General features: G+C 40.9%; 1 protein-coding gene across 1 annotated transcript in view; it reads right to left on the bottom strand.

Moving 5' to 3' along the window:
- LOC121586073 (collagen alpha-1(XIV) chain-like) overlaps window positions 1–20,894 on the bottom strand; it is a 235,092-nt gene that overhangs the window by 115,839 nt on the left and 98,359 nt on the right. Inside the window, exon 20 of the mRNA XM_041902529.2 lies at window positions 5,474–5,606. Within this exon, the coding sequence (XP_041758463.2) occupies window positions 5,474–5,606 (133 nt within the window). The remainder of the gene's footprint in view (window positions 1–5,473; window positions 5,607–20,894) is intronic.

Raw genomic sequence — 20,894 nt, 5'->3', positions numbered from 1 at the left:
TGTTGATATAGGACTCGTTTTACTGTGGATATAGATACTTTTGTACCTGTTTCCTCCAGCATCTTCACAAGGTCCTTTGCTGTTGTTCTGGGATTAATTTGCACTTTCCGCACTAAAGTGCGTTCATCTCTAGTAGACAGAACGCGTCTCCTTCCTGAGCAGTATGACGGCTGCGTGGTCCCATTGTGTTTATACTTGCGTACAATTGTTTGTACAGATGAACGTGGTACCTTCAGGCGTTTGGAAATTGCTCCCAAGGATGAACCAGATTTGTGGAGGTCTACAAAAAGAATTCTGAGGTCTTGGCTGATTTCTTTTGATTTTCCCATGATGTCAAGCAAAGAGGCACTGAGTTTGAAGGTAGGCCTTGAAATACATCCACAGGTACACCTCCAATTGACTCAAATTATGTCAATTAGCCTATCTGAAGCTTCTAAAGCCATGATATCATTTTCTGGAATTTTCCAAGCTGTTTAAAGGCACAGTCAACTTACTGCATGTAAACTTCTGACCCACTGGAATTGTGATACAGTGAATTATAAGTTAAATAATCTGTCTGTAAACAATTGTTGGAAAAATTACTTGTGTCATGCACAAAGTAGATGTCCTAACCAACTTGCCAAAACTATAGTTTGTTAACAAGAAATGTGTGGAGTGGTTGAAAAACAAGTTTTAATGACTCCAACCTAAGTGTATGTACATTTCCGACTTCAACTGTATATATATATATATATATATATATATATATATATATATATATATAAACAGTTGAAGTCGGAAATGTACATACACTTAGGTTGGAGTCATTAAAACTTGTTTTTCAACCACTCCACACATATATATATATATATATACATATATATACAGTGCCAGTCAAAAGTTTGGACCCACCTACTCATTCAAGGGTTTTTCTTTATTTTTACTATTTTCTACATTGTAGAATAATAGTGAAGACATCAAAACCATGAAATAACACATATGGAATCATGTAGTAACCAAAAAAGTGTTAAACAAATCAAAACATATTTTATATTTGAGATTCTTCAAATAGTCACAAGTGACTACAGCTCTATACAGTGCATTCGGAAAGTATTCAGACCCCTTGGCTTTTCCACATTTTGTTACATTACAGCCTTATTCTAAAATGTATTAAATTGTTTTTTTCTCCCTCATCAATCTACACACAATACCCTAAAATAACAAAACAAAAACAGGTTTGTAGAAATGTTTGCAAATGTAAAAAAAAAAAAAAAAACATTTACATAAGTATTCAGACCCTTTACTCAGTACTTTGTTGAAGCACCATTGGCAGTGATCACAGCCTCAAGTCTTCTTAGGTATGACGCTACAAGCTTGGCACACCTGTATTTGGGGAGTTTCTCCCATTCTTCTCTGCAGATCCTCTCAAGCTTTGTCAGTTTGGATGGGGAGCGTCACTGCACAGCTATTTTCAGTTCTCTGGCTGGGCCACTCAAGGACATTCAGAGACTTGTCCCAAAGCCACTCCTGTGTTGTCTTGGCTGTGTACTTAGTGTTGTTGTCCTGTTGGAAGGTGAATCTTCGCCCCTGTCTGAGGTCCTGAGCGCTCTGGAGCAGGTTTTCATCAAGGATCTCTCTGTACTTTGCTCCGTTCATCTTTCCGTCAATCCTGACTAGTCTCCCAGTCCTTGCCGTTGAAAAACATCCCCATAGCATGATGCTGCCACCACCATGCTTCACCATAGGGATGATGCCAGGTTTCCTCCAGACATGACGCTTGGCATTCAGGCCAAAGAGTTCAATCTTGGTTTCATCAGACTAGAGAATCTTGTTTCTCATGGTCTGAGAGTCTTTAGGTGCCTTTTGGCAAACTCCAAGCGTGCTGTCATGTGCCTTTTACTAAGGAGTGGCTTCCGTCTGGCCACTCTACCATAAAGGCCTGATGGGTGGAGTGCTGCAGAGATGGTTGTCCTTCTGGAAGGTTCTCCCATCTCCACAGAGGAACTCTGGAGCTCTGTCAGAGTGACTATCAGGTTCTTGGTCACCTCCCTGACCAAGGCCCTTCTCCCCCGATTGCTCAGTTTGGGGCAGCTCTAGGAAGAGTCTTGGTGGTTCCAAACTTCTTCCATTTAAGAATGATGGCGGCCACTGTGTTCTTGGGAACTTCAATGCTTGCGAAGTTTTTTGGTACCTTTCCCCAGATCTGTGCCTCGACACAATCCTGTCTCAGTGCTCTACGGACAATTCCTTCAACCTCTGACATGCACTGTCAACTGTGGGACCTTATATAGACAGGTGTGTGCCTTTCCAAATCATGTCCAATCAATTTCATTTACCACAGGTGGACTCTAATCAAGTTGTTGAAACATCTCAAGGATGATCAATGGAAACAGGATGCACCTGAGCTCAATTTCGAGTCTCATAGCAAAGGGTCTGAATACTTATGTAAATAAGGTATTTCTGTTTTGTATTTTTAATATTTTTGCAAAAATTTCAAAAAAACTGTTTTCGCATTTTCATTATGGGGTATTGTGTGTAGATTGATGAGGAAAATGTTTTATTTAATCCATTTTAAAATAAGTCTGTAACGTAACAAAATGTGGAAAAAGTGAAGGGGTCTGAATACTTTCCGAATGCACAGGTGACTAGAGCTCTATATATAGAAACAGGTGACTACAGCTCTATATAGACACAGGTGACTACAGCTCTATATAGACACAGGTGACCACAGCTCTATATAGACACAGGTGACTACAGCTCTATATATACAGTGGGGAGAACAAGTATTTGATACACTGCCGATTTTGCAGGTTTTCCTACTTACAAAGCATGTAGAGGTCTGTAATTTATATCATAGGTACACTTCAACTGTGAGAGACGGAATCTAAAACAAAAATCCAGAAAATCACATTGTATGATTTTTAAGTAATTCATTTGCATTTTATTGCATGACATAAGTATTTGATACATCAGAAAAGCAGAACTTAATATTTGGTACAGAAACCTTTGTTTGCAATTACAGAGATCATACGTTTCCTGTAGGTCTTGACCAGGTTTGCACACACTGCAGCAGGGATTTTGGCCCACTCCTCCATACAGAACTTCTCCAGATCCTTCAGGTTTCGGGGCTGTTGCTGGGCAATACAGGCTTTCAGCTCCCTCCAAAGATTTTCTATTGGGTTCAGGTCTGGAGACTGGCTAGGCCACTCCAGGACCTTGAGATGCTTCTTACAGAGCCACTCCTTAGTTGCCCTGGCTGTGTGTTTCGGGTCGTTGTCATGCTGGAAGACCCATCCACGACCCATCTTCAATGCTCTTACTGAGGGAAGGAGGTTGTTGGCCAAGATCTCACGATAAATGGCCCCATCCATCCTCCCCTCAATACGGTGCAGTCGTCCTGTCCCCTTTGCAGAAAAGCATCCCCAAAGAATGATGTTTCCACCTCCATGCTTCACGGTTGGGATGGTGTTCTTGGAGTTGTACTCATCCTTCTTCTTCCTCCAAACACGGCGAGTGGAGTTTAGACCAAAAAGCTATATTTTTGTCTCATCAGACCACATGACCTTCTCCCATTCCTCCTCTGGATCATCCAGATGGTCATTGGCAAACTTCAGACGGGCCTGGACATGCGCTGGCTTGAGCAGGGGGACCTTGCGTGCGCTGCAGGATTTTAATCCATGACGGCGTAGTGTGTTACTAATGGTTTTCTTTGAGACTGTGGTCCCAGCTCTCTTCAGGTCATTGACCAGGTCCTGCCGTGTAGTTCTGGGCTGATCCCTCACCTTCCTCATGATCATTGATGCCCCACGAAGTGAGATCTTGCATGGAGCCCCAGACCGAGGGTGATGACAGTCATCTTGAAATTCTTCCATTTTCTAATAATTGCGCCAACAGTTGTTGCCTTCTCACCAAGCTGCTTGCCTATTGTCCTGTAGCCCATCCCAGCCTTGTGCAGGTCTAACATTTTATCCCTGATGTCCTTACACAGCTCTCTGGTCTTGGCCATTGTGGAGAGGTTGGAGTCTGTTTGATTGAGTGTGTGGACAGGTGTCTTTTATACAGGTAGCAAGTTCAAACAGGTGCAGTTAATACAGGTAATGAGTGGAGAACAGGAGGGCTTCTTAAAGAAAAACTAACAGGTCTGTGAGAGCTGGAATTCTTACTGGTTGGTAGGTGATGAAATACTTATGTCATGCAATAAAATGCAAATTAATTACTTAAAAATCATACAATGTGATTTTCTGGATTTTTGTTTTAGATTCCGTCTCTCACAGTTGAAGTGTACCTATGATAAAAATTACAGACCTCTACATGCTTTGTAAGTAGGAAAACCTGCAAAATCGGCAGTGTATCAAATACTTGATCTCCCCACTGTACAGGTGACTAGAGCTCTATATATAGACACAGGTGACTACAGCTCTATATATAGATACAGGTGACTACAGCTCTATAAATAGACACAGGTGACTAAAGCTCTATATATAGATACAGATGACTAAAGCTCTATATATAGATACAGGTGACTAGAGCTCTATATATAGATACAGGTGACTACAGCTCTATATATAGACACAGGTGACTATAGCTTTATATATAGATACAGGTAACTACAGCTCTATATATAGACACAGGTGACTAGAGCTCTATATAGACACAGGTGACTAGAGCTCTATATATAGACACAGGTGACTAGAGCTCTATATATAGACACAGGTGACTACAGCTCTATATATAAACACAGGTGACTAGAGCTCTATATATAGACACAGGTGACTAGAGCTCTATATATATACAGGTGACTAGAGCTCTATATAGACACAGGTGACTAGAGCTCTATATATAGACACAGGTGACTAGAGCTTTATATAGACAGGTGACTAGAGCTCTATATATATACACAGGTGACTAGAGCTCTATATATAGACACAGGTGACTACAGCTCTATATATAAACACAGGTGACTAGAGCTCTATATATAGACACAGGTGACTGCAGCTCTATATATAAACACAGGTGACTACAGCTCTTGATATAGACACAGGTGACTACAGCTCTATATATAGACACAGGTGACTAGAGCTCTACATATAGACACAGGTTACTACAGCTCTATACATAGATACAGGTGACTACAGCTCTATATATAAACACAGGTGACTACAGCTCTATATATAGACACAGGTGACTAGAGCTCTATATATAGATACAGGTGACTAGAGCTCTATATATAAACACAGGTGACTAGAGCTCTATATATAGATACAGGTGACTACAGCTCTATATATAGACACAGGTGACTGGAGCTCTATACAGAGCTTTAATTGCATGATAACATTTACCATACACCCCAGCATTTCTAAGCAATGCTAACACAGTCTTATGGCACACAATGGAGCCAGGTCTAAACCCCAGTCGTTCCACTAGCTATAAGAACAGCTTCCCACTGACCTTATGGACACTGCATAGAACCATCTACAAGAAAGGCTGTACTCACATGTTCTGCCCACAGAAGACACACTGATGCCGTCCTGTCCGTCTGTGTAGACTGGGGTGACGGTCACCTTGTGCTCTGTGTCAGACAGCAAAGGCTGGAGAAGGACTGTGGTCTGCTGCCCAGGCACCAGGACCTACAGGGTAGAGGGGTAAAGATTATACATAGTGTTACACAATGTGTGTGTGTGTGTGTGTGTGTGTGTGTGTGTGTGTGTGTGTGTGTGTGTGTGTGTGTGTGTGTGTGTGTGTGTGTGTGTGTGTGTGTGTGTGTGTGTGTGTGTGTGTGTGTGTGTGTGTGTGTGTGTGTGTGTGTGTGTGTGTGTGTGCGTGCGTGCGTGCGTGCGCGCGTGTGCATGAGCATAAGCGTTTCTCCTCAGAAATATATCTGACCTCCACAGTGTCTTACTCCACTGCTACTGACACATCATCAATCAAACATATCTAACGCCTCATCTAGCCTGCTGATTGGCCAGTTCCCACAGTGGCCAATGGCTGAACGGACACTTGTGTTTGGGTGTGAGGCTGATACGTGGTTTGACCAAAACTGGCCTCAATGACAGGACAGTTAAACCTTATACGTTGGTGGTGACAAGAAGGACTAACATCTAAGGAAAATCCCAAATGGCACCTTATTCCCTATTTAGTGCACTACTTTTGACCAGGGCCCATATGGTTTCTGTTCCTAAAGTAGTGCACTATATAGGGAATAGGGTGCTATTTGAGACACAAGCAAAGTTAGCCTGATATTACCTCTCTGCATAATCATAAACAGATTAGTTGGATCACGCTGTTCTGGTCGCCCATTAGACTCTTAGACCATAGTTAAAAATATGATATACAAATAAGTTCCCAAAGGATGTTCCTAAAAATAGTTTGAAATGGTAAAAAGTTCCCTTAGAAGGTACACTAAGTAAAATGTTTTTAATTTTATTATCATTACTTGGAATTAGATTTCGTATGACAGCCTCACTGCATAAACTATTTAGAAGTCCTCTATGATCCATCCTCCCTGGTTGACTGGGCTTTTAAGATGCAAGGCAATGAGGACATCCCTCCCTACCCCATCCTGTGAAGTGTCAAGCCCCATACCCTGGAAATGGACTGTCCACCAGGCATGTGGTGCTTAAATCGGAACTGCCAAGTAGTTGGTCGCGCCCAAAGTGAACGCTCCCAAATGTCCTCTCTAAGAAGGCATATCCTCACATGCAGAGGAGCGAGAGGCTAAATCCACAACCCCTTCCCTATCCTCCATCCCATCCCCTGTCAGACCCCACACCAGAGGTGGACTGTCCTGAATCCTGGCACAACAACTCTGATTAGCGGAACTGTCCAATAGACAGGTGGTGCTGAATCAGACATGCCAGGGGAGTTAGCTTGGCTCAGCCCAAACTGAACGATCTGAAAGTCCCAACCGTTCTCTCTAAGGAGCATGTCCTCACAAGTCTCTACTCCAGTCTGATTATTAGTTTTTTTTTGTTCTCTATGGATGCGTCCCAAATGGCACCCTATTCCCTATATAGTGCACTACTTTTGACCAGAACCCTATGGGCCCTATATAGGGAATAGGGTGCCGTATGGGACTCAACCAGTGTGTTCCATTCGTTCCTCAGTGACCTAAATGCTTGTTGAAAAGATAATGGAATGTCTTCCACGTTGCTCCATCCCCTCTATCTTACCCAGCACAGCAGGAGCCAGGTGGAAATTAAAATACAAGTGAAGGAGAAGGAATAGAAGGAGGGTTTAAGCGCTGAATCGCTGTAGAGGCACTTGGCCACAAGGGCTCTGTGGAGTTTGGGGCAGAGAGGTGGAAGGCGCCCAAACAAATCATTTTTCTCATTGTACAGATGACTCAACACACTTCAGACACCGTGATTCTATTGAACACACTGGAAAATAAAATGGTGTGATTCTATTGAACATGCTGGAGAATAAAATGGTGTGATTCTATTGAACATGCTAGAGAATAAATTGGTGTGATTCTATTGAACATGCTGGAGAATAGAATGGTGTGATTCTATTGAACATGCTGGAGAATAAAATGGTGTGATTCTATTGAACATGCTGGAGAATAAAATGGTGTGATTCTATTGAACATTCTGGAGTATAAATTGGTGTGATTCTATTGAATTTGAGCTGGGAGATCAAAAAAATAACTCCCGTCAGATGATAGGGTATCTTACATACCAGGTTAAGCATACTTTGGCGAAGCTACCTACATTTTACTCATTTAGCAGACGCTCTTATCCAGAGCGACTAGGGTTACGTGCCTCGCTCAAGGGCACATCAGCAGATTTGTCACCTTGTTGGCTCTGGGATTTGAACCAGTGACCTTTCGGTTATTGGCCCAACGCTCTTAACCGCTAGACTATCTGCCACCCTGGTCTCCACTGTCTCCACACATATGCTTCCCTATGTACCACTCCATCAACTTGACATGTTTTTATCCGTCTACCACCCACTCACTGTTAATCCATTCTATCCATTGTCTACAAAGAAGGTTTTTGTGAAGGGCATATACATAACAGAGAAGGGTTAAGTCGTGTGTCAATGCTTTGTCTGAAGTACAGTCGAAACCAAGGCTTGACATTCCAAACGTATCTGTTGTTGCTCAGCAACACAGGCCCTTATGATCAATAGGACAACTGAAAGGACAACAATGACTTCCACAAGTGTGTCCACCAGATTTCAAATTGGAGGTGTCTTTACGGCAAGTATGGCAGTACACTCTTAGAAAAAAAGGTGCTATCTAGAACCTTAAAGGGTTCTTTGACTGTCCCCGTAGGTAGAACCCTTTTGTTTCCAGGTAGAACCCTTTTGGTTCAAGGTAGAACCATTTTGGTTCCAGGTAGAACCATTTTGGTTCCAGGTAGAACCCTTTTTTCTAAGAGTGTAGATAGATATTATGCATCCATGCAGTACGTCAAACTAATCAGTGGATCGACACGTGTCTCAATTTCTGTGACTTACAGGAATTAGTTCAGTGACTAAGCTACCATGATCATTAGGTTCCAGAGACCCCAAAAGAGCATGGTTAATCATTTATCTGGTTCCTTTCAAACAGCACTGTGACTGTGTCAGCCAGTTAATTCCACACTGATACACATTAGATTAGACATACTCAACAGTAATTATTATTATTATTATTATACGTTTACATCAGGATCTAATCCCTGGATGGGTACAGTTACAGTACTTGTCCTGTCATCAGGATCTAACCCCTGGATGGGTACAGCTACAAAACTTGTCCTGTCATCAGGATCTAACCCCTGGATGGGTACAGCTACATAACTTGTCCTGTCATCAGGATCTAATCCCTGGATGGGTACATCTACAGAACTTGTCATGTCACCAGGATCTAACCCCTGGATGGGTACATTATGGATGATTTTCTAGTACATATGTTGTAGAATGAAACACCTATATGCCTTAAATGCTTATGGATTGAGAACCAGTTGAAGGGTTAAAACAGAGCAGAGACATTTCTTTAGTGCAAACGCTGTGCTTTTGATAACTCCCTGCAGCTGGTCTGGGTATGTCAATGACATGTGATGGAGATACAACTCCTTGTGGTGGCTGTGTGGAGATTGGAGTAACAATGGAACTAGTGTTATTATTTGTTTGTGCTTATGACCTGACACATAGCCACATGCACATAATCTCAAGGGTCCTGGGAGGATGCTTTTTGGGATTGGCTTAAATGTATGTGGTTGAGAATGGGTTATGGCCATGACATGTTTAAACCATGTTTAAGTATTAATTGATATGTTTTATAATGTGTTATGAAAGTTTAAGGGTAAAACAGAATGAACATGATTGATACTTTGTACTTCAGATGCATGTCTGGATAGTGAATATAGTCAATACAGAGTGTGATTGTTCTTTAACGTATGTATGTACATAATTGAGTCACGCCACTAATAAGATACAGAGGCCCCATTTAGAGAAGCGCAAGTAGCCCTCATGAGTAAAACAACATGTGGCACTGAAAGAAGTTAATAATTTGCCTTAAGGGGGTAACTGTATATTCTATGTAAGCATGACTATGCATTTGTGTCTGTATAAAAGGAGAGCTCCAGGTCAGGGCAAGCAGTTGTTCCATGGAGCAAGCTCGGCTTTGTTACGCAATAATACATTTTTGGATTCACAAGCTCCAGTTTCTTGAGAGATATTTTTGAGTTGACTACTTTTGAGTCAAATATTTCTACGACATAAATGGCGAGCGTTGCCAGGAGGAAACAGGGACCAGAGACCAGAGACGGTGGACATCTGCGGCTGTGAAACGGCTTGGACGGACCATACAAACAAAGCGGCCGTTTTTAAAAAAGGTAAGCCAAGTTCTTACTTATATAGTATAAAGTTTGTGTGGTTCGATCCGGGGCCCGGCCTCAGCTGCAGAATACCAAGTAGGTCTCTCCAAATTTAAGAACCAGAAAATTAGAGACTGGGAGCTTTTGGATTTAAGAATACATGTCGATGTCACTCTGTTGTTCGTCTGAACCGTCTGTTCAATTCATTTGATTCATTTGATTCATCCTGCTGATCGCTTTGTCTGGGTTGCTTTGGCACGGGCGGCGTCTATCTGTTTGAACGATCAGAGAATAAATTGGTAAAAAGCCCTACAGATACCGCTCTAAACGTGTCAAGGAAGTGTATCGTTTAGAGGGCTGCTTAGGTAGGCAGAAATCCTGTGCAATACCGCTTTTTTTCTGTGTCGAGGAAGTGTATCAGAAAGAAAGGGCTGAATTTACAGGTCGCTTAGGAAAGCGTAAGATAAAAGTCCAGTAAGGGTGTGTCGAGGAAGTGAATCACCTAGAGGGCTATATAGGTAGATAGAAATTCTGTATAAAATCGTCTTTCTTGTGTCGGGGAAGTGAATCAGAAAGGGTCGATCAGGTAAAAAGATAGGTCATCTGAAGTAGGTGACATAAATTGGAGTTAACACAGGTCATCCTGAGTAGGTGAACGGGTTAAACAGCCACTAAGGCTTCAAAATATAGAGAAAGTATTAGATATAGTAGGTCTGATCATCTCATGTGGATGAGTGGTTTGCTTGGGCTACTGTGAGTCATTCAAATGTCTGATTCATTTGGGCACAAGTGGCTGCTCATCTGTGTGAGTGAGAATAATAAGAAATCCTGCAAGTAATAGCCTTTTCTGTAAGGAAAGGAACTATATTTGTGGTCGTTTGAAGCTTCTGCCTGGTGGAGAAAGGGCATGCCCAATCTCGCATTAGGAAAGAGAATAATTAATGTTATGTGGATATACATTTACCAGCTGAGTGGAAAATTCACATTACTAGGAGGGGTATGAGAAATCCTGTAGGAGGAACAGGTCACGTGTACCGGTTTTATCATATGACGTCTATGCATTATATTTTGGTCAATCTTTCAGGGTGTGTTTCTGACATTATATTTGGAAACTTTAGAGGTGATGTAGGATTGTGATAAATTGACTACAGTTAAAAATAACTGGAATAGGGTTAAAATTCCAAATTTGGGCCCTTTGATAGAATAAAATATTCCTGTAGGTTATACAAATAGTAATTAAGCGCGTTTGAGAACAACATTGTATGAATGTGGAATGAGAGTGGTATAATGGTGTAAATGAGTCGCACTCTGAAGTTTGAATGATGAGATATAGAGGTGTGTATGATAATTATATATAAGTTTGAATAATAAGCTTTTCATGTAAATGATATCTTGGAGTTTCGTACAACAATGCCTGTCATAGAATTTTGTAAGATCAGTGAATAGTGACCAGCCTATACGATTCTGGGAGAATTCTATGACTGAGGGGAAGGATTTGGGTAATTTGTTGTTCGTTCCGCTGAGACTAGATTGTGATTAACTGATTTGTGGCAATAAAGAATCATTAGAAACATGAATGGTTTGGTAGATGTGAATATACAGTGGTGAAAAAAAGTATTTAGTCAGCCACCAATTGTGCAAGTTCTCCCACTTAAAAAGATGAGAGAGGCCTGTAATTTTCATCATAGGTACACGTCAACTATGACAGACAAAATGAGAAAAAAAATCCAGAAAATCACATTGTAGGATTTTTAATGAATTGATTTGCAAATTATGGTGGAAAATAAGTATTTGGTCAATAACAAAAGTTTCTCAATACTTTGTTATATACCCTTTGTTGGCAATGACACAGGTCAAACGTTTTCTGTAAGTCTTCACAAGGTTTTCACACACTGTTGCTGGTATTTTGGCCCATTCCTCCATGCAGATCTCCTCTAGAGCAGTGATGTTTTGGGGCTGTCGCTGGGCAACACGGACTTTCAACTCCCTCCAAAGATTTTCTATGGGGTTGAGATCTGGAGACTGGCTAGGCCACTCCAGGACCTTGAAATGCTTCTTACGAAGCCACTCCTTCGTTGCCCGGGCGGTCTGTTTGGGATCATTGTCATGCTGAAAGACCCAGCCACATTTAATCTTCAATGCCCTTGCTGATGGAAGGAGGTTTTCACTCAAAATCTCACGATACATGGCCCCATTCATTCTTTCCTTTACACGGATCAGTCGTCCTGGTCCCTTTGCAGAAAAACAGCCCCAAAGCATGATGTTTCCACCCCCATGCTTCACAGTAGGTATGATGCAACTCAGCATTTTTGTCCTCCAAACACGACGAGTTGAGTTTTTACCAAAAAGTTCTATTTTGGTTTCATCTGACCATATGACATTCTCCCAATCCTCTTCTGGATCATCCAAATGCACTCTAGCAAACTTCAGACGGGCCTGGACATGTACTGGCTTAAGCAGGGGGACACGTCTGGCACTGCAGGATTTGAGTCCCTGGCGGCGTAGTGTGTTACTGATGGTAGGCTTTGTTACTTTGGTCCCAGCTCTCTGCAGGTCATTCACTAGGTCCCCCCGTGTGGTTCTGGGATTTTTGCTCACCGTTCTTGTGATCATTTTGACCCCACAGGGTGAGATCTTGCGTGGAGCCCCAGATCGAGGGAGATTATCAGTGACTTACTTCAGTCTTCCCAGCCTGGTGCAGGTCTACAATTTTGTTTCTGGTGTCCTTTGACAGCTCTTTGGTCTTGGCCATAGTGGAGTTTGGAGTGTGACTGTTTGAGGTTGTGGACAGGTGTCTTTTATACTGATAACAAGTTCAAACAGGTGCCATTAATACAGGTAACGAGTGGAGGACAGAGGAGCCTCTTAAAGAAGAAGTTACAGGTCTGTGAGAGCCAGAAATCTTGCTTGTTTGTAGGTGACCAAATACTTATTTTCCACCATAATTTGCAAATAAATTCATTAAAAATCCTACAATGTGATTTTCTGGATTTTTTCTCCTCAATTTGTCTGTCATAGTTGACGTGTACCTATGATGAAAATTACAGGCCTCTCTCATCTTTTTAAGTGGGAGAACTTGCACAATTGGTGGCTGACTAAATACTGTATTAGAATAGAATGAATTTTATGTGAGTGTAATTTATTACGAGGGATTGGATAAAATAATAGGTGCTGACTTGCACACCCAAAAACGTAGACGTACGTGAGGGGTGGGAGAAAGTACATGGATCATTTGATAGAAATAAGTAAAGGCATTATGATAACTATCAATCATTTTGAAGCAGAGGTGAGATAGTAAAGGAATTTTAGTATAATAAGGGGAAAGAACATAATCCATTTGATTGAATTCGTTAGATCTGTTTCCAAATTAATGAATGTAGATTTCACTTGTTGACTGCTAAAGCTTCTAGCTTGTGAAATGTTAGTCCTGTAAAGCTATTTTCTGATAAAATGTGGTATGTGCCAGATACTAAAACTACTGACCATTATCATTGGAATAAAGGAGGATTTTCTTGTCATTTCAATAAAGCATAGATTCTACATCGCTGATTAGAATCTAGGTTTTCTAAGTATAGTTCAACTATGGTTGTGGGTTGTTTAGATTGACGGAACAGTCAGGATAAGACTGGACGATTTAGCAGCCTGCGTCTTTTCAGACTGAAGGACTCACTTATTCAACGGGAAAGAAGGAGGAGTGACTATAGTCTAATCAGAAAGGACAGTTACATACATTTGAATAGCGGACTGGCAATTGCGATAGAGTTGTGGCCATAATTTGAATTGTTTAGGTAGACTGGAATGAAAGTAACGTCTTTTAATAAAATGAATATAAATATAATATTAGTTATTGTTGGGTTGTGAATAGACTTTACTAATGCCATGTTTTAGTTCTCGGGTAAAAGAGAGTCGTACTTGCTTGACTGTATCGAGCTGAAAGAGATATTTGAAGCAAGTCTGAATAGTTGGATGGAAAACATTTATTTGACAAATTCTAATTGTTATTACTTTATTCTATAGTTTGCGTGACACCAGTGATGTATGCAAATAGTTAATGAATTCTAAAACAATAATTTGTTTTCGCTACGTGGACCAGTGGAGTGTAGGTAGTTTTAACTATTATGCTGATGGGATAGTACCGACTTAATGTAGGTTCTAGATTTGTTCAACAACAAGTTTGTATTTTAAACTAAATTAATGCAATAGGCTACAATTACAACATTATCAGAAAAAGGCACAATCTAATGCAAAACAGTTATTACATATGTCATTAATCCAGTAATGATACAAAGCTAGAAGGATAACAAGAGGGAGAGTGAACCAAAAAAGGCTGGCTTAATTACACCACCACCAAGAAGACCAGGGGTCTGCTGGGGGTGCAGTCAATCAGGACATACAAGAAGGGATTGTCCTACCAAGCCGTGGTGGCCTTAGGCAACCACAACAGGGTAATTGGCAAGGGAATGGGCCCAGCTTGGCTGAATGGCAGCAGTCTTAGAACTTGTGGGAAGGACCAAATCAGGATAGCTAGAGAAGCATTTATTTTGAACTAGGGGAATGGAGACAGCACTAACTTCTTGTGGGTTCTGGATTGGTTACACAACAATTTATATTTTTACTAAAAACAATGCAACAGGTTGAAATTATTAGATTACTGGAAAGTGGTTATGGGTTTGTTATGTTATAGGTGTATATTCCACTTAATGAAACATGATAAATGTCTGATGTGTCTTGGTTGGGAGTCTTTTCTGGGATTGATGGAAATCCCCTACAGAATGAATGATGAAGGAGATGTAGGAGACCCACGTCTCAAACAACATTTTAATAGATACTTGGGATCAAATATCACTGATTCCTTACACGAAGAAATTGACTGTATTTGAGGTTACGGAAAAGCCTTAGGGGTTGAAATCTTATGGGACTTTATGTCGTTTTATGTGCTCTGGATTGTGGAATTCATCGGGGAAGGGAGCAGTCACAAGTGATGTTCTTGAGGGTTTTCTGAGTAGGAGAATTAGGAGATGTGGGATTAGAGAGTGAGAATTTAGAATTTAGATTGTTTGGACTGGTTAGGTGGTATCAAAATGTAAACTAACTAAATGTGTACTTTTTCTTCCAGGAAAAAGGGGGGAGTGATTTTCTCTTCTTTGAAATACTTTCCGAGACTATAAATAGGGCCTGGTCATTTTTTGTTTGTTTATTGTTTTACTATATTGTGTTTAAATAACCACAAACAACCCACTTAGTACGAAATGTTAGCTGTATAGGATTTGTATTTGTATTAAGGGATAAGTAAATAGATGTGATTTATTTTGAAAAGAGCTGTACTAAGGACTTACTGTACGCTCGGGATACAACATTTATGAAATTTTTTGATGGTTGTTAATGAGTAGTATACTATTGGATGGAACAATTCATTGAATGATTTCAATGACCTCTGCAATCTGTCCTGGCTTTATAGTGTGACCTGATCACTCACACTGTAAATCCTAGAGGCATGCTGAATTGGGGATTAGATATAATAAGGATAATTGTGAAGAAGTTTATAATTTGGAAAAAATCCTAAATATTAGTCCAAACAGGACAAGGATGAAGTGAGAGAGTTAGTCCTGAAGGAGAGGTATTCCTTGAATAGTGTTATGGGATACAGTTAAGTAAAGATATGCTCAAAGGTTGTCATTTTAAGTTTAGTTATTATTTTTGGTTTGATAGACAATATTGTTGTTGTTTTGTTTTTTGAACACATGAATCACGATGTGATCCAAGTGTCCAAGGGGGGAAGTTGGGCTTAGAGGTTTTAATGTTTTATAATGGTTTTGTGGGGAAGTATGCAAGGTGTATTAAGGCTATCAGCAGTAGTAATAAATGTGTTATGGGTTAGGTTAAATATTTTTTTGTTTTTGTGATAGGAGGCAGGGTGTAGAGGGGGTCTGTCTATGAAATGAGTGGACTACAACAAGCTGGAAGTAATGCACTTCATAATCTCAAGGCTTCTCTTGACGGATGAGAGGACATAAATAGCATACTGTGTCTCACCTAACCTAACAATGTTCTTAAGATGTTCTTTTCATGGGTGAAGATAACTCTGCCCAACTGAGTAGGAGAATCTGAGTATTTTCTGCGCCCTGGAGACTATGTGATGACAAAAGACTACAGAAGAAAGAGCTGGAAAGACCCTTTGTGGAAGGGCCCATACCAGGTGTTGTTGGCTACCTCAATGATGGTAAAAGTGGGAGAGACCGATACTTAGATCCATGTTTCCCACTATTGGAGTGTTCCAACCCCAGGAGAGGAAGACGGCCCGCCATTGGGTAGCATTGTTGTCTTTTGTGTTTGTCTGTGTTTGTGTGTCTTTGCAGCAGTGACTCCGAGCTTCCCTATGGGTAGGCTGGTAGAAGGACACTCTTCGCAGACCGATGTCGATAGATTGAGAGGGACTCCGGCTGATCTGGAGACCCTAGTGACGGAAGAAGATTAACAGCTAAAGTGACCATACATCGGCGTCCAGGTTACACCAACGGCGGTACGGATAGAGGGGAGCGTGACCTGGTATCATCTAAACCATTGTACCAGAGTGAGGGAACCGATGACTGAGAGATGAGAGAGCTGAGGATGCTGGCGAGAATCAGATGGGTCAGGATGGCAATTACTGATGAGCTACGTGTTCTTGCTGATTCCCTCGGTGGAGGGGCAGATCTTCGAGACCTTCGAGACTTTCGAGACCTTCTAGATCTTCAAGATATTCCAGACATTCAAGACGCACCAGATATCCCCATCATTGATTTCTCTGCACTTTACTAGTTCCCTGAGAGTAAGGGGAATGGGGTACTGATAATAGTAAAGAGCAGAAGAACAAGACATAGGAGGGATATAGACAGGATTAACATGTATATTCTTGCACAGGCAGGAACCATAACTAAAATACAGGAAGGGATCACTATTAAAATACAAGGGTTAAATCATTATTGGTGTGGGAGGAACCAGCACAAAGAGTATGGGGAAGTCACATGGGGTAGTGTGACCTTAAGATAATGAAAGAAAGAGACAGGTGAATCATAGACATGAGGAGAACAGCCCAAGATTTAGATAAACAATTTGATGTAGTATTTAGTGTTAGATTTCCAGGGGGAAGTGTTGTTGGAGTAGTTATTCCTTGCGAAAGTGCACTAAACCCTGTACATGATAGAGCCATACCAAATACAGAAGAAAGGGAATGGAAGGAGCCGTTAAACAATGATTGGTATAGATGAGTACAATATATTACATTAAAATTAAATAAAGAAAATATGCACCACATCTCCGTTTTAAATAATTAACAGTAGTTCAACATCTCCACAGTTACTAGGACTGTGCTATGATTCAACCACAACTTTTGTCATATAAGGAACTTAATATTTAGGAAATCCTAAATATAAACAATTTCATAATCAACCAGGATGGGGAGAGAAGGGTAAGCAATTAGTGGTTAGAATAGGAACAAGGAAAAGGAAAATGCCAGAGTAATGTCAAATAGACTATGAGCAAATATATAGGAGTGGTACAATAAAACAATTGAGTTATAGAAATTGGAAGAATACAAGGGAGAATGTGAAATATGTGGCATTTATACAGATAGCCTTTCGAATACAGGGACCCCTTAAGGAAAAATGTATCAGGCAGCAGGATCAATTAGAAATTAGTATTAAGAATGATTGGTGAAACATAATAACTTGTCATATAGTCAATACTTATAGGGATGTTTTGGATTGGAAATTAACTTAACCAAATTGTTATGATTTGTCCTTTCTCGAGGTTGCAACAGATGGTGTCTTGATGCCTAGCAGAGATAATTCGGTCCAGAACGATGTGAACCTCAATAAAAACAAAAAAAAACACTCTACCCGGCTGAAGAGGAGCAACAAAGGCGTTGAAGATGTTCCTGTTCAGTATCACCTCTACCAGGAGACCTGAATCAGAACCAGCATCCAATCGAAGTAATCAACTTGCCTTTTCTTTTCTCTTATGCCTTTTTTCTCAAGAGTGTGACAGGAGTCCATTTGGAGTGGGCATGAATAGAGATTTACTCAAATATAACATCTCTGATGGTGCTGGTATACTGGTTTGCAAATGGACAAAACAGAATGGGGGTAGAGGTGAGGGGGTTCAGGTGTGACATTGGAATTGGGACATTGCCATGGGCAATACAAGATGAACTATGAAGCTATCTGAAGAACATAATGAAGACGCCAGAAGATTGAGTGTCGGTAGAGTAAGGGAGTGTTAGTTATAATAATAATATGCCATTTAGCAGACGCTTTTATCCAAAGCGACTTACAGTCATGCGTGCATACATTTTTGTGTATGGGTGGTCCCGGGGATCGAACCCACTACCTTGGCGTTACAAGCGCCGTGCTCTACCAGCTGAGCTACAGAGGACCACTGTTAAGGTTAAGGTAGTATGTTGATTAAGGAGGTATTATACACTGCTACATTTATAGTAATTTGGACTAGGAATGCATTAAGATACTGATCTGTTGTAATTCTCGTTATGAGGAAGTTAATGCTAGAATTATGATAATATAAATATACATTCTGCCAGTGTCAATATGTGCCAAGGTGAGAGATTTAACTTTGAATGATGGAACCAAGGTGACTAACTAAGAATTGTCATTCTAAAGTTGTTTTGGGTGATTAATTTGATTATGATTACGAATTATAAGTGGACTGATTGATCTGAATAAGTTATTAATATGTTAATAACTAAGGATGTTGACATTGCAATTATTGAGCACATCTGGGACATCATGTCTCGCTCCATCCACCAATGCCACGTTGCACCACAGACTGTCCAGGAGTTCGCGGATGCTTTAGTCCAGGTCTGGGAGAAGATCCCTCAGGAGACCATCCGCCACCTCATCAGGAGCATGCTCAGGCGTTGTAGGGAGGTCATACAGGCACGTGGAGGCCACACACACTACTGAGCCTCATTTTGACTTGTTTTAAGGACATTACATCAAAGTTGGATCAGCCTGTAGTGTGGTTTTCCACTTTAATTTTGAGGGTGACTCTAAATCCAGACCTCCATGGGTTGATACATTTGATTTACATTGATAATTTTTGTGTGATTTTGTTGTCAGCACATTCAACTATGTAAAGGAAAAAGTATTTAATAAGATTATTTCATTCATTCAGATCTAGGATGTGTTGTTTAAGTTTTCCCTGTATTTTTTTGAGCAGTGTATTTTGATGTGTTAGGATACTACCACGTATATTGGAAATGCTACAACAAAACAAAAAGGGGAGCAATGGTTACAAAGATCAACAGAAAAACTTGGAGGTTAATTTAGAGGAAAATCTTTTGGATTTGTACCCAGTACCTGACTGGGCTCATTGTCCTCATCAGGATGGTTCAGACAATGAGGAAGATACATTGGTCTGAATATATATTCTTAGAAAAATGTAACCACAGATGGCAAGGCTAAGAATAAGTATATGCACATGCTTATACTCATTTTATGTTAACTTTTGTTTTATTGGTTGGGACTTAGAAAGTCCCAAAAGGGGGGAATATATGGATGATTTTCTAGTACATATGTTGTAGAATGAAACACCTACAGTGAGGGAAAAAAGTATTTGATTCCCTGCTGATTTTGTATGTTTGCCCACTGACAAAGAAATGATCAGTCTATAATTTTAATGGTAGGTTTATTTGAACAGTGAGAGACAGAATAACAACAAAAAAATCCAGAAAAACACATGTCAAAAATATTATAAATTGATTTTCATTTTAATGAGGGAAATAAGTATTTGATCCCCTCTCATTCAGAAAGATTTCTGGTTCCCAGGTGTCTTTTATACAGGTAACGAGCTGAGATTAGGAGCACACTCTTAAAGGGAGTGCTCCTAATCTCAGTTTGTTACCTGTATAAAAGACACCTGTCCACAGAAGCAATCAATCAATCAGATTCCAAACTCTCCACCATGGCCAAGACCAAAGAGCTCTCCAAGGATGTCAGGGACAAGATTGTAGACCTACACAAGGCTGGAATGGGCTACAAGACCATCGCCAAGCAGCTTGGTGAGAAGGTGACAACAGTTGGTGCGATTATTTGCAAATGGAAGAAACACAAAATAACTGTCAATCTCCCTCGGCCTGGGGCTCCATGCAAGATCTCACCTCGTGGAGTTGCAATGATCATGAGAACGGTGAGGAATCAGCCCAGAACTACACGGGAGGATCTTGTCAATGATCTCAAGGCAGCTGGGACCATAGTCACCAAGAAAACAATTGGTAACACACTACGCCGTGAAGGACTGAAATCCTGCAGCGCCCGCAAGGTCCCCCTGCTCAAGAAAGCACATATAAAGGCCCGTCTGAAGTTTGCCAATGAACATCTGAATGATTCAGAGGAGAACTGAGTGAACGTGTTGTGGTCAGATGAGACCAAAATGGAGCTCTTTGGCATCAACTCAACTCGCCGTGTTTGGAGGAGGAGGAATGCTGCCTATGACCCCAAGAACACCATCCCCACCGTCAAACATGGAGGTGGAAACATTATGCTTTGGGGGTGTTTTTCTGCTAAGGGGACAGGACAACTTCACCGCATCAAAGGGACGATGGACGGGGCCATGTACCGTCAAATCTTGGGTGAGAACCTCATTCCCTCAGCCAGGGCATTGAAAATGGGTCGTGGATGGGTATTCCAGCATGACAATGACCCAAAACACACGGCCAAGGCAACAAAGGAGTGGCTCAAGAAGAAGCACATTAAGGTCCTGGAGTGGCCTAGCCAGTCTCCAAACCTTAATCCCATAGAAAATCTGTGGAGGGAGCTGAAGGTTCGAATTGCCAAACATCAGCCTCGAAACCTTAATGACTTGGAGAAGATCTGCAAAGAGGAGTGGGACAAAATCCCTTCTGAGATGTGTGCAAACCTGGTGGCCAACTACAAGAAACGTCTGACCTCTGTGATTGCCAACAAGGGTTTTGCCACCAAGTACTAAGTCATGTTTTGCAGAGGGGTCAAATACTTATTTCCCTCATTAAAATGCAAATCAATTTATAAAAATGTTCACATGCGTTTTTCTGGATTTTTTTTTTGTTATTCTGTCTCTCACTGTTCAAATAAACCTACCATT

Source organism: Coregonus clupeaformis, chromosome 17 (assembly GCF_020615455.1).
Source record: "Coregonus clupeaformis isolate EN_2021a chromosome 17, ASM2061545v1, whole genome shotgun sequence".
Classification (NCBI taxonomy): Eukaryota; Metazoa; Chordata; class Actinopteri; order Salmoniformes; family Salmonidae; genus Coregonus; species Coregonus clupeaformis.
The sequence above is the reverse complement of the archived record's forward strand: the minus strand, read 5'-3'. Positions and strand labels throughout refer to the sequence as shown.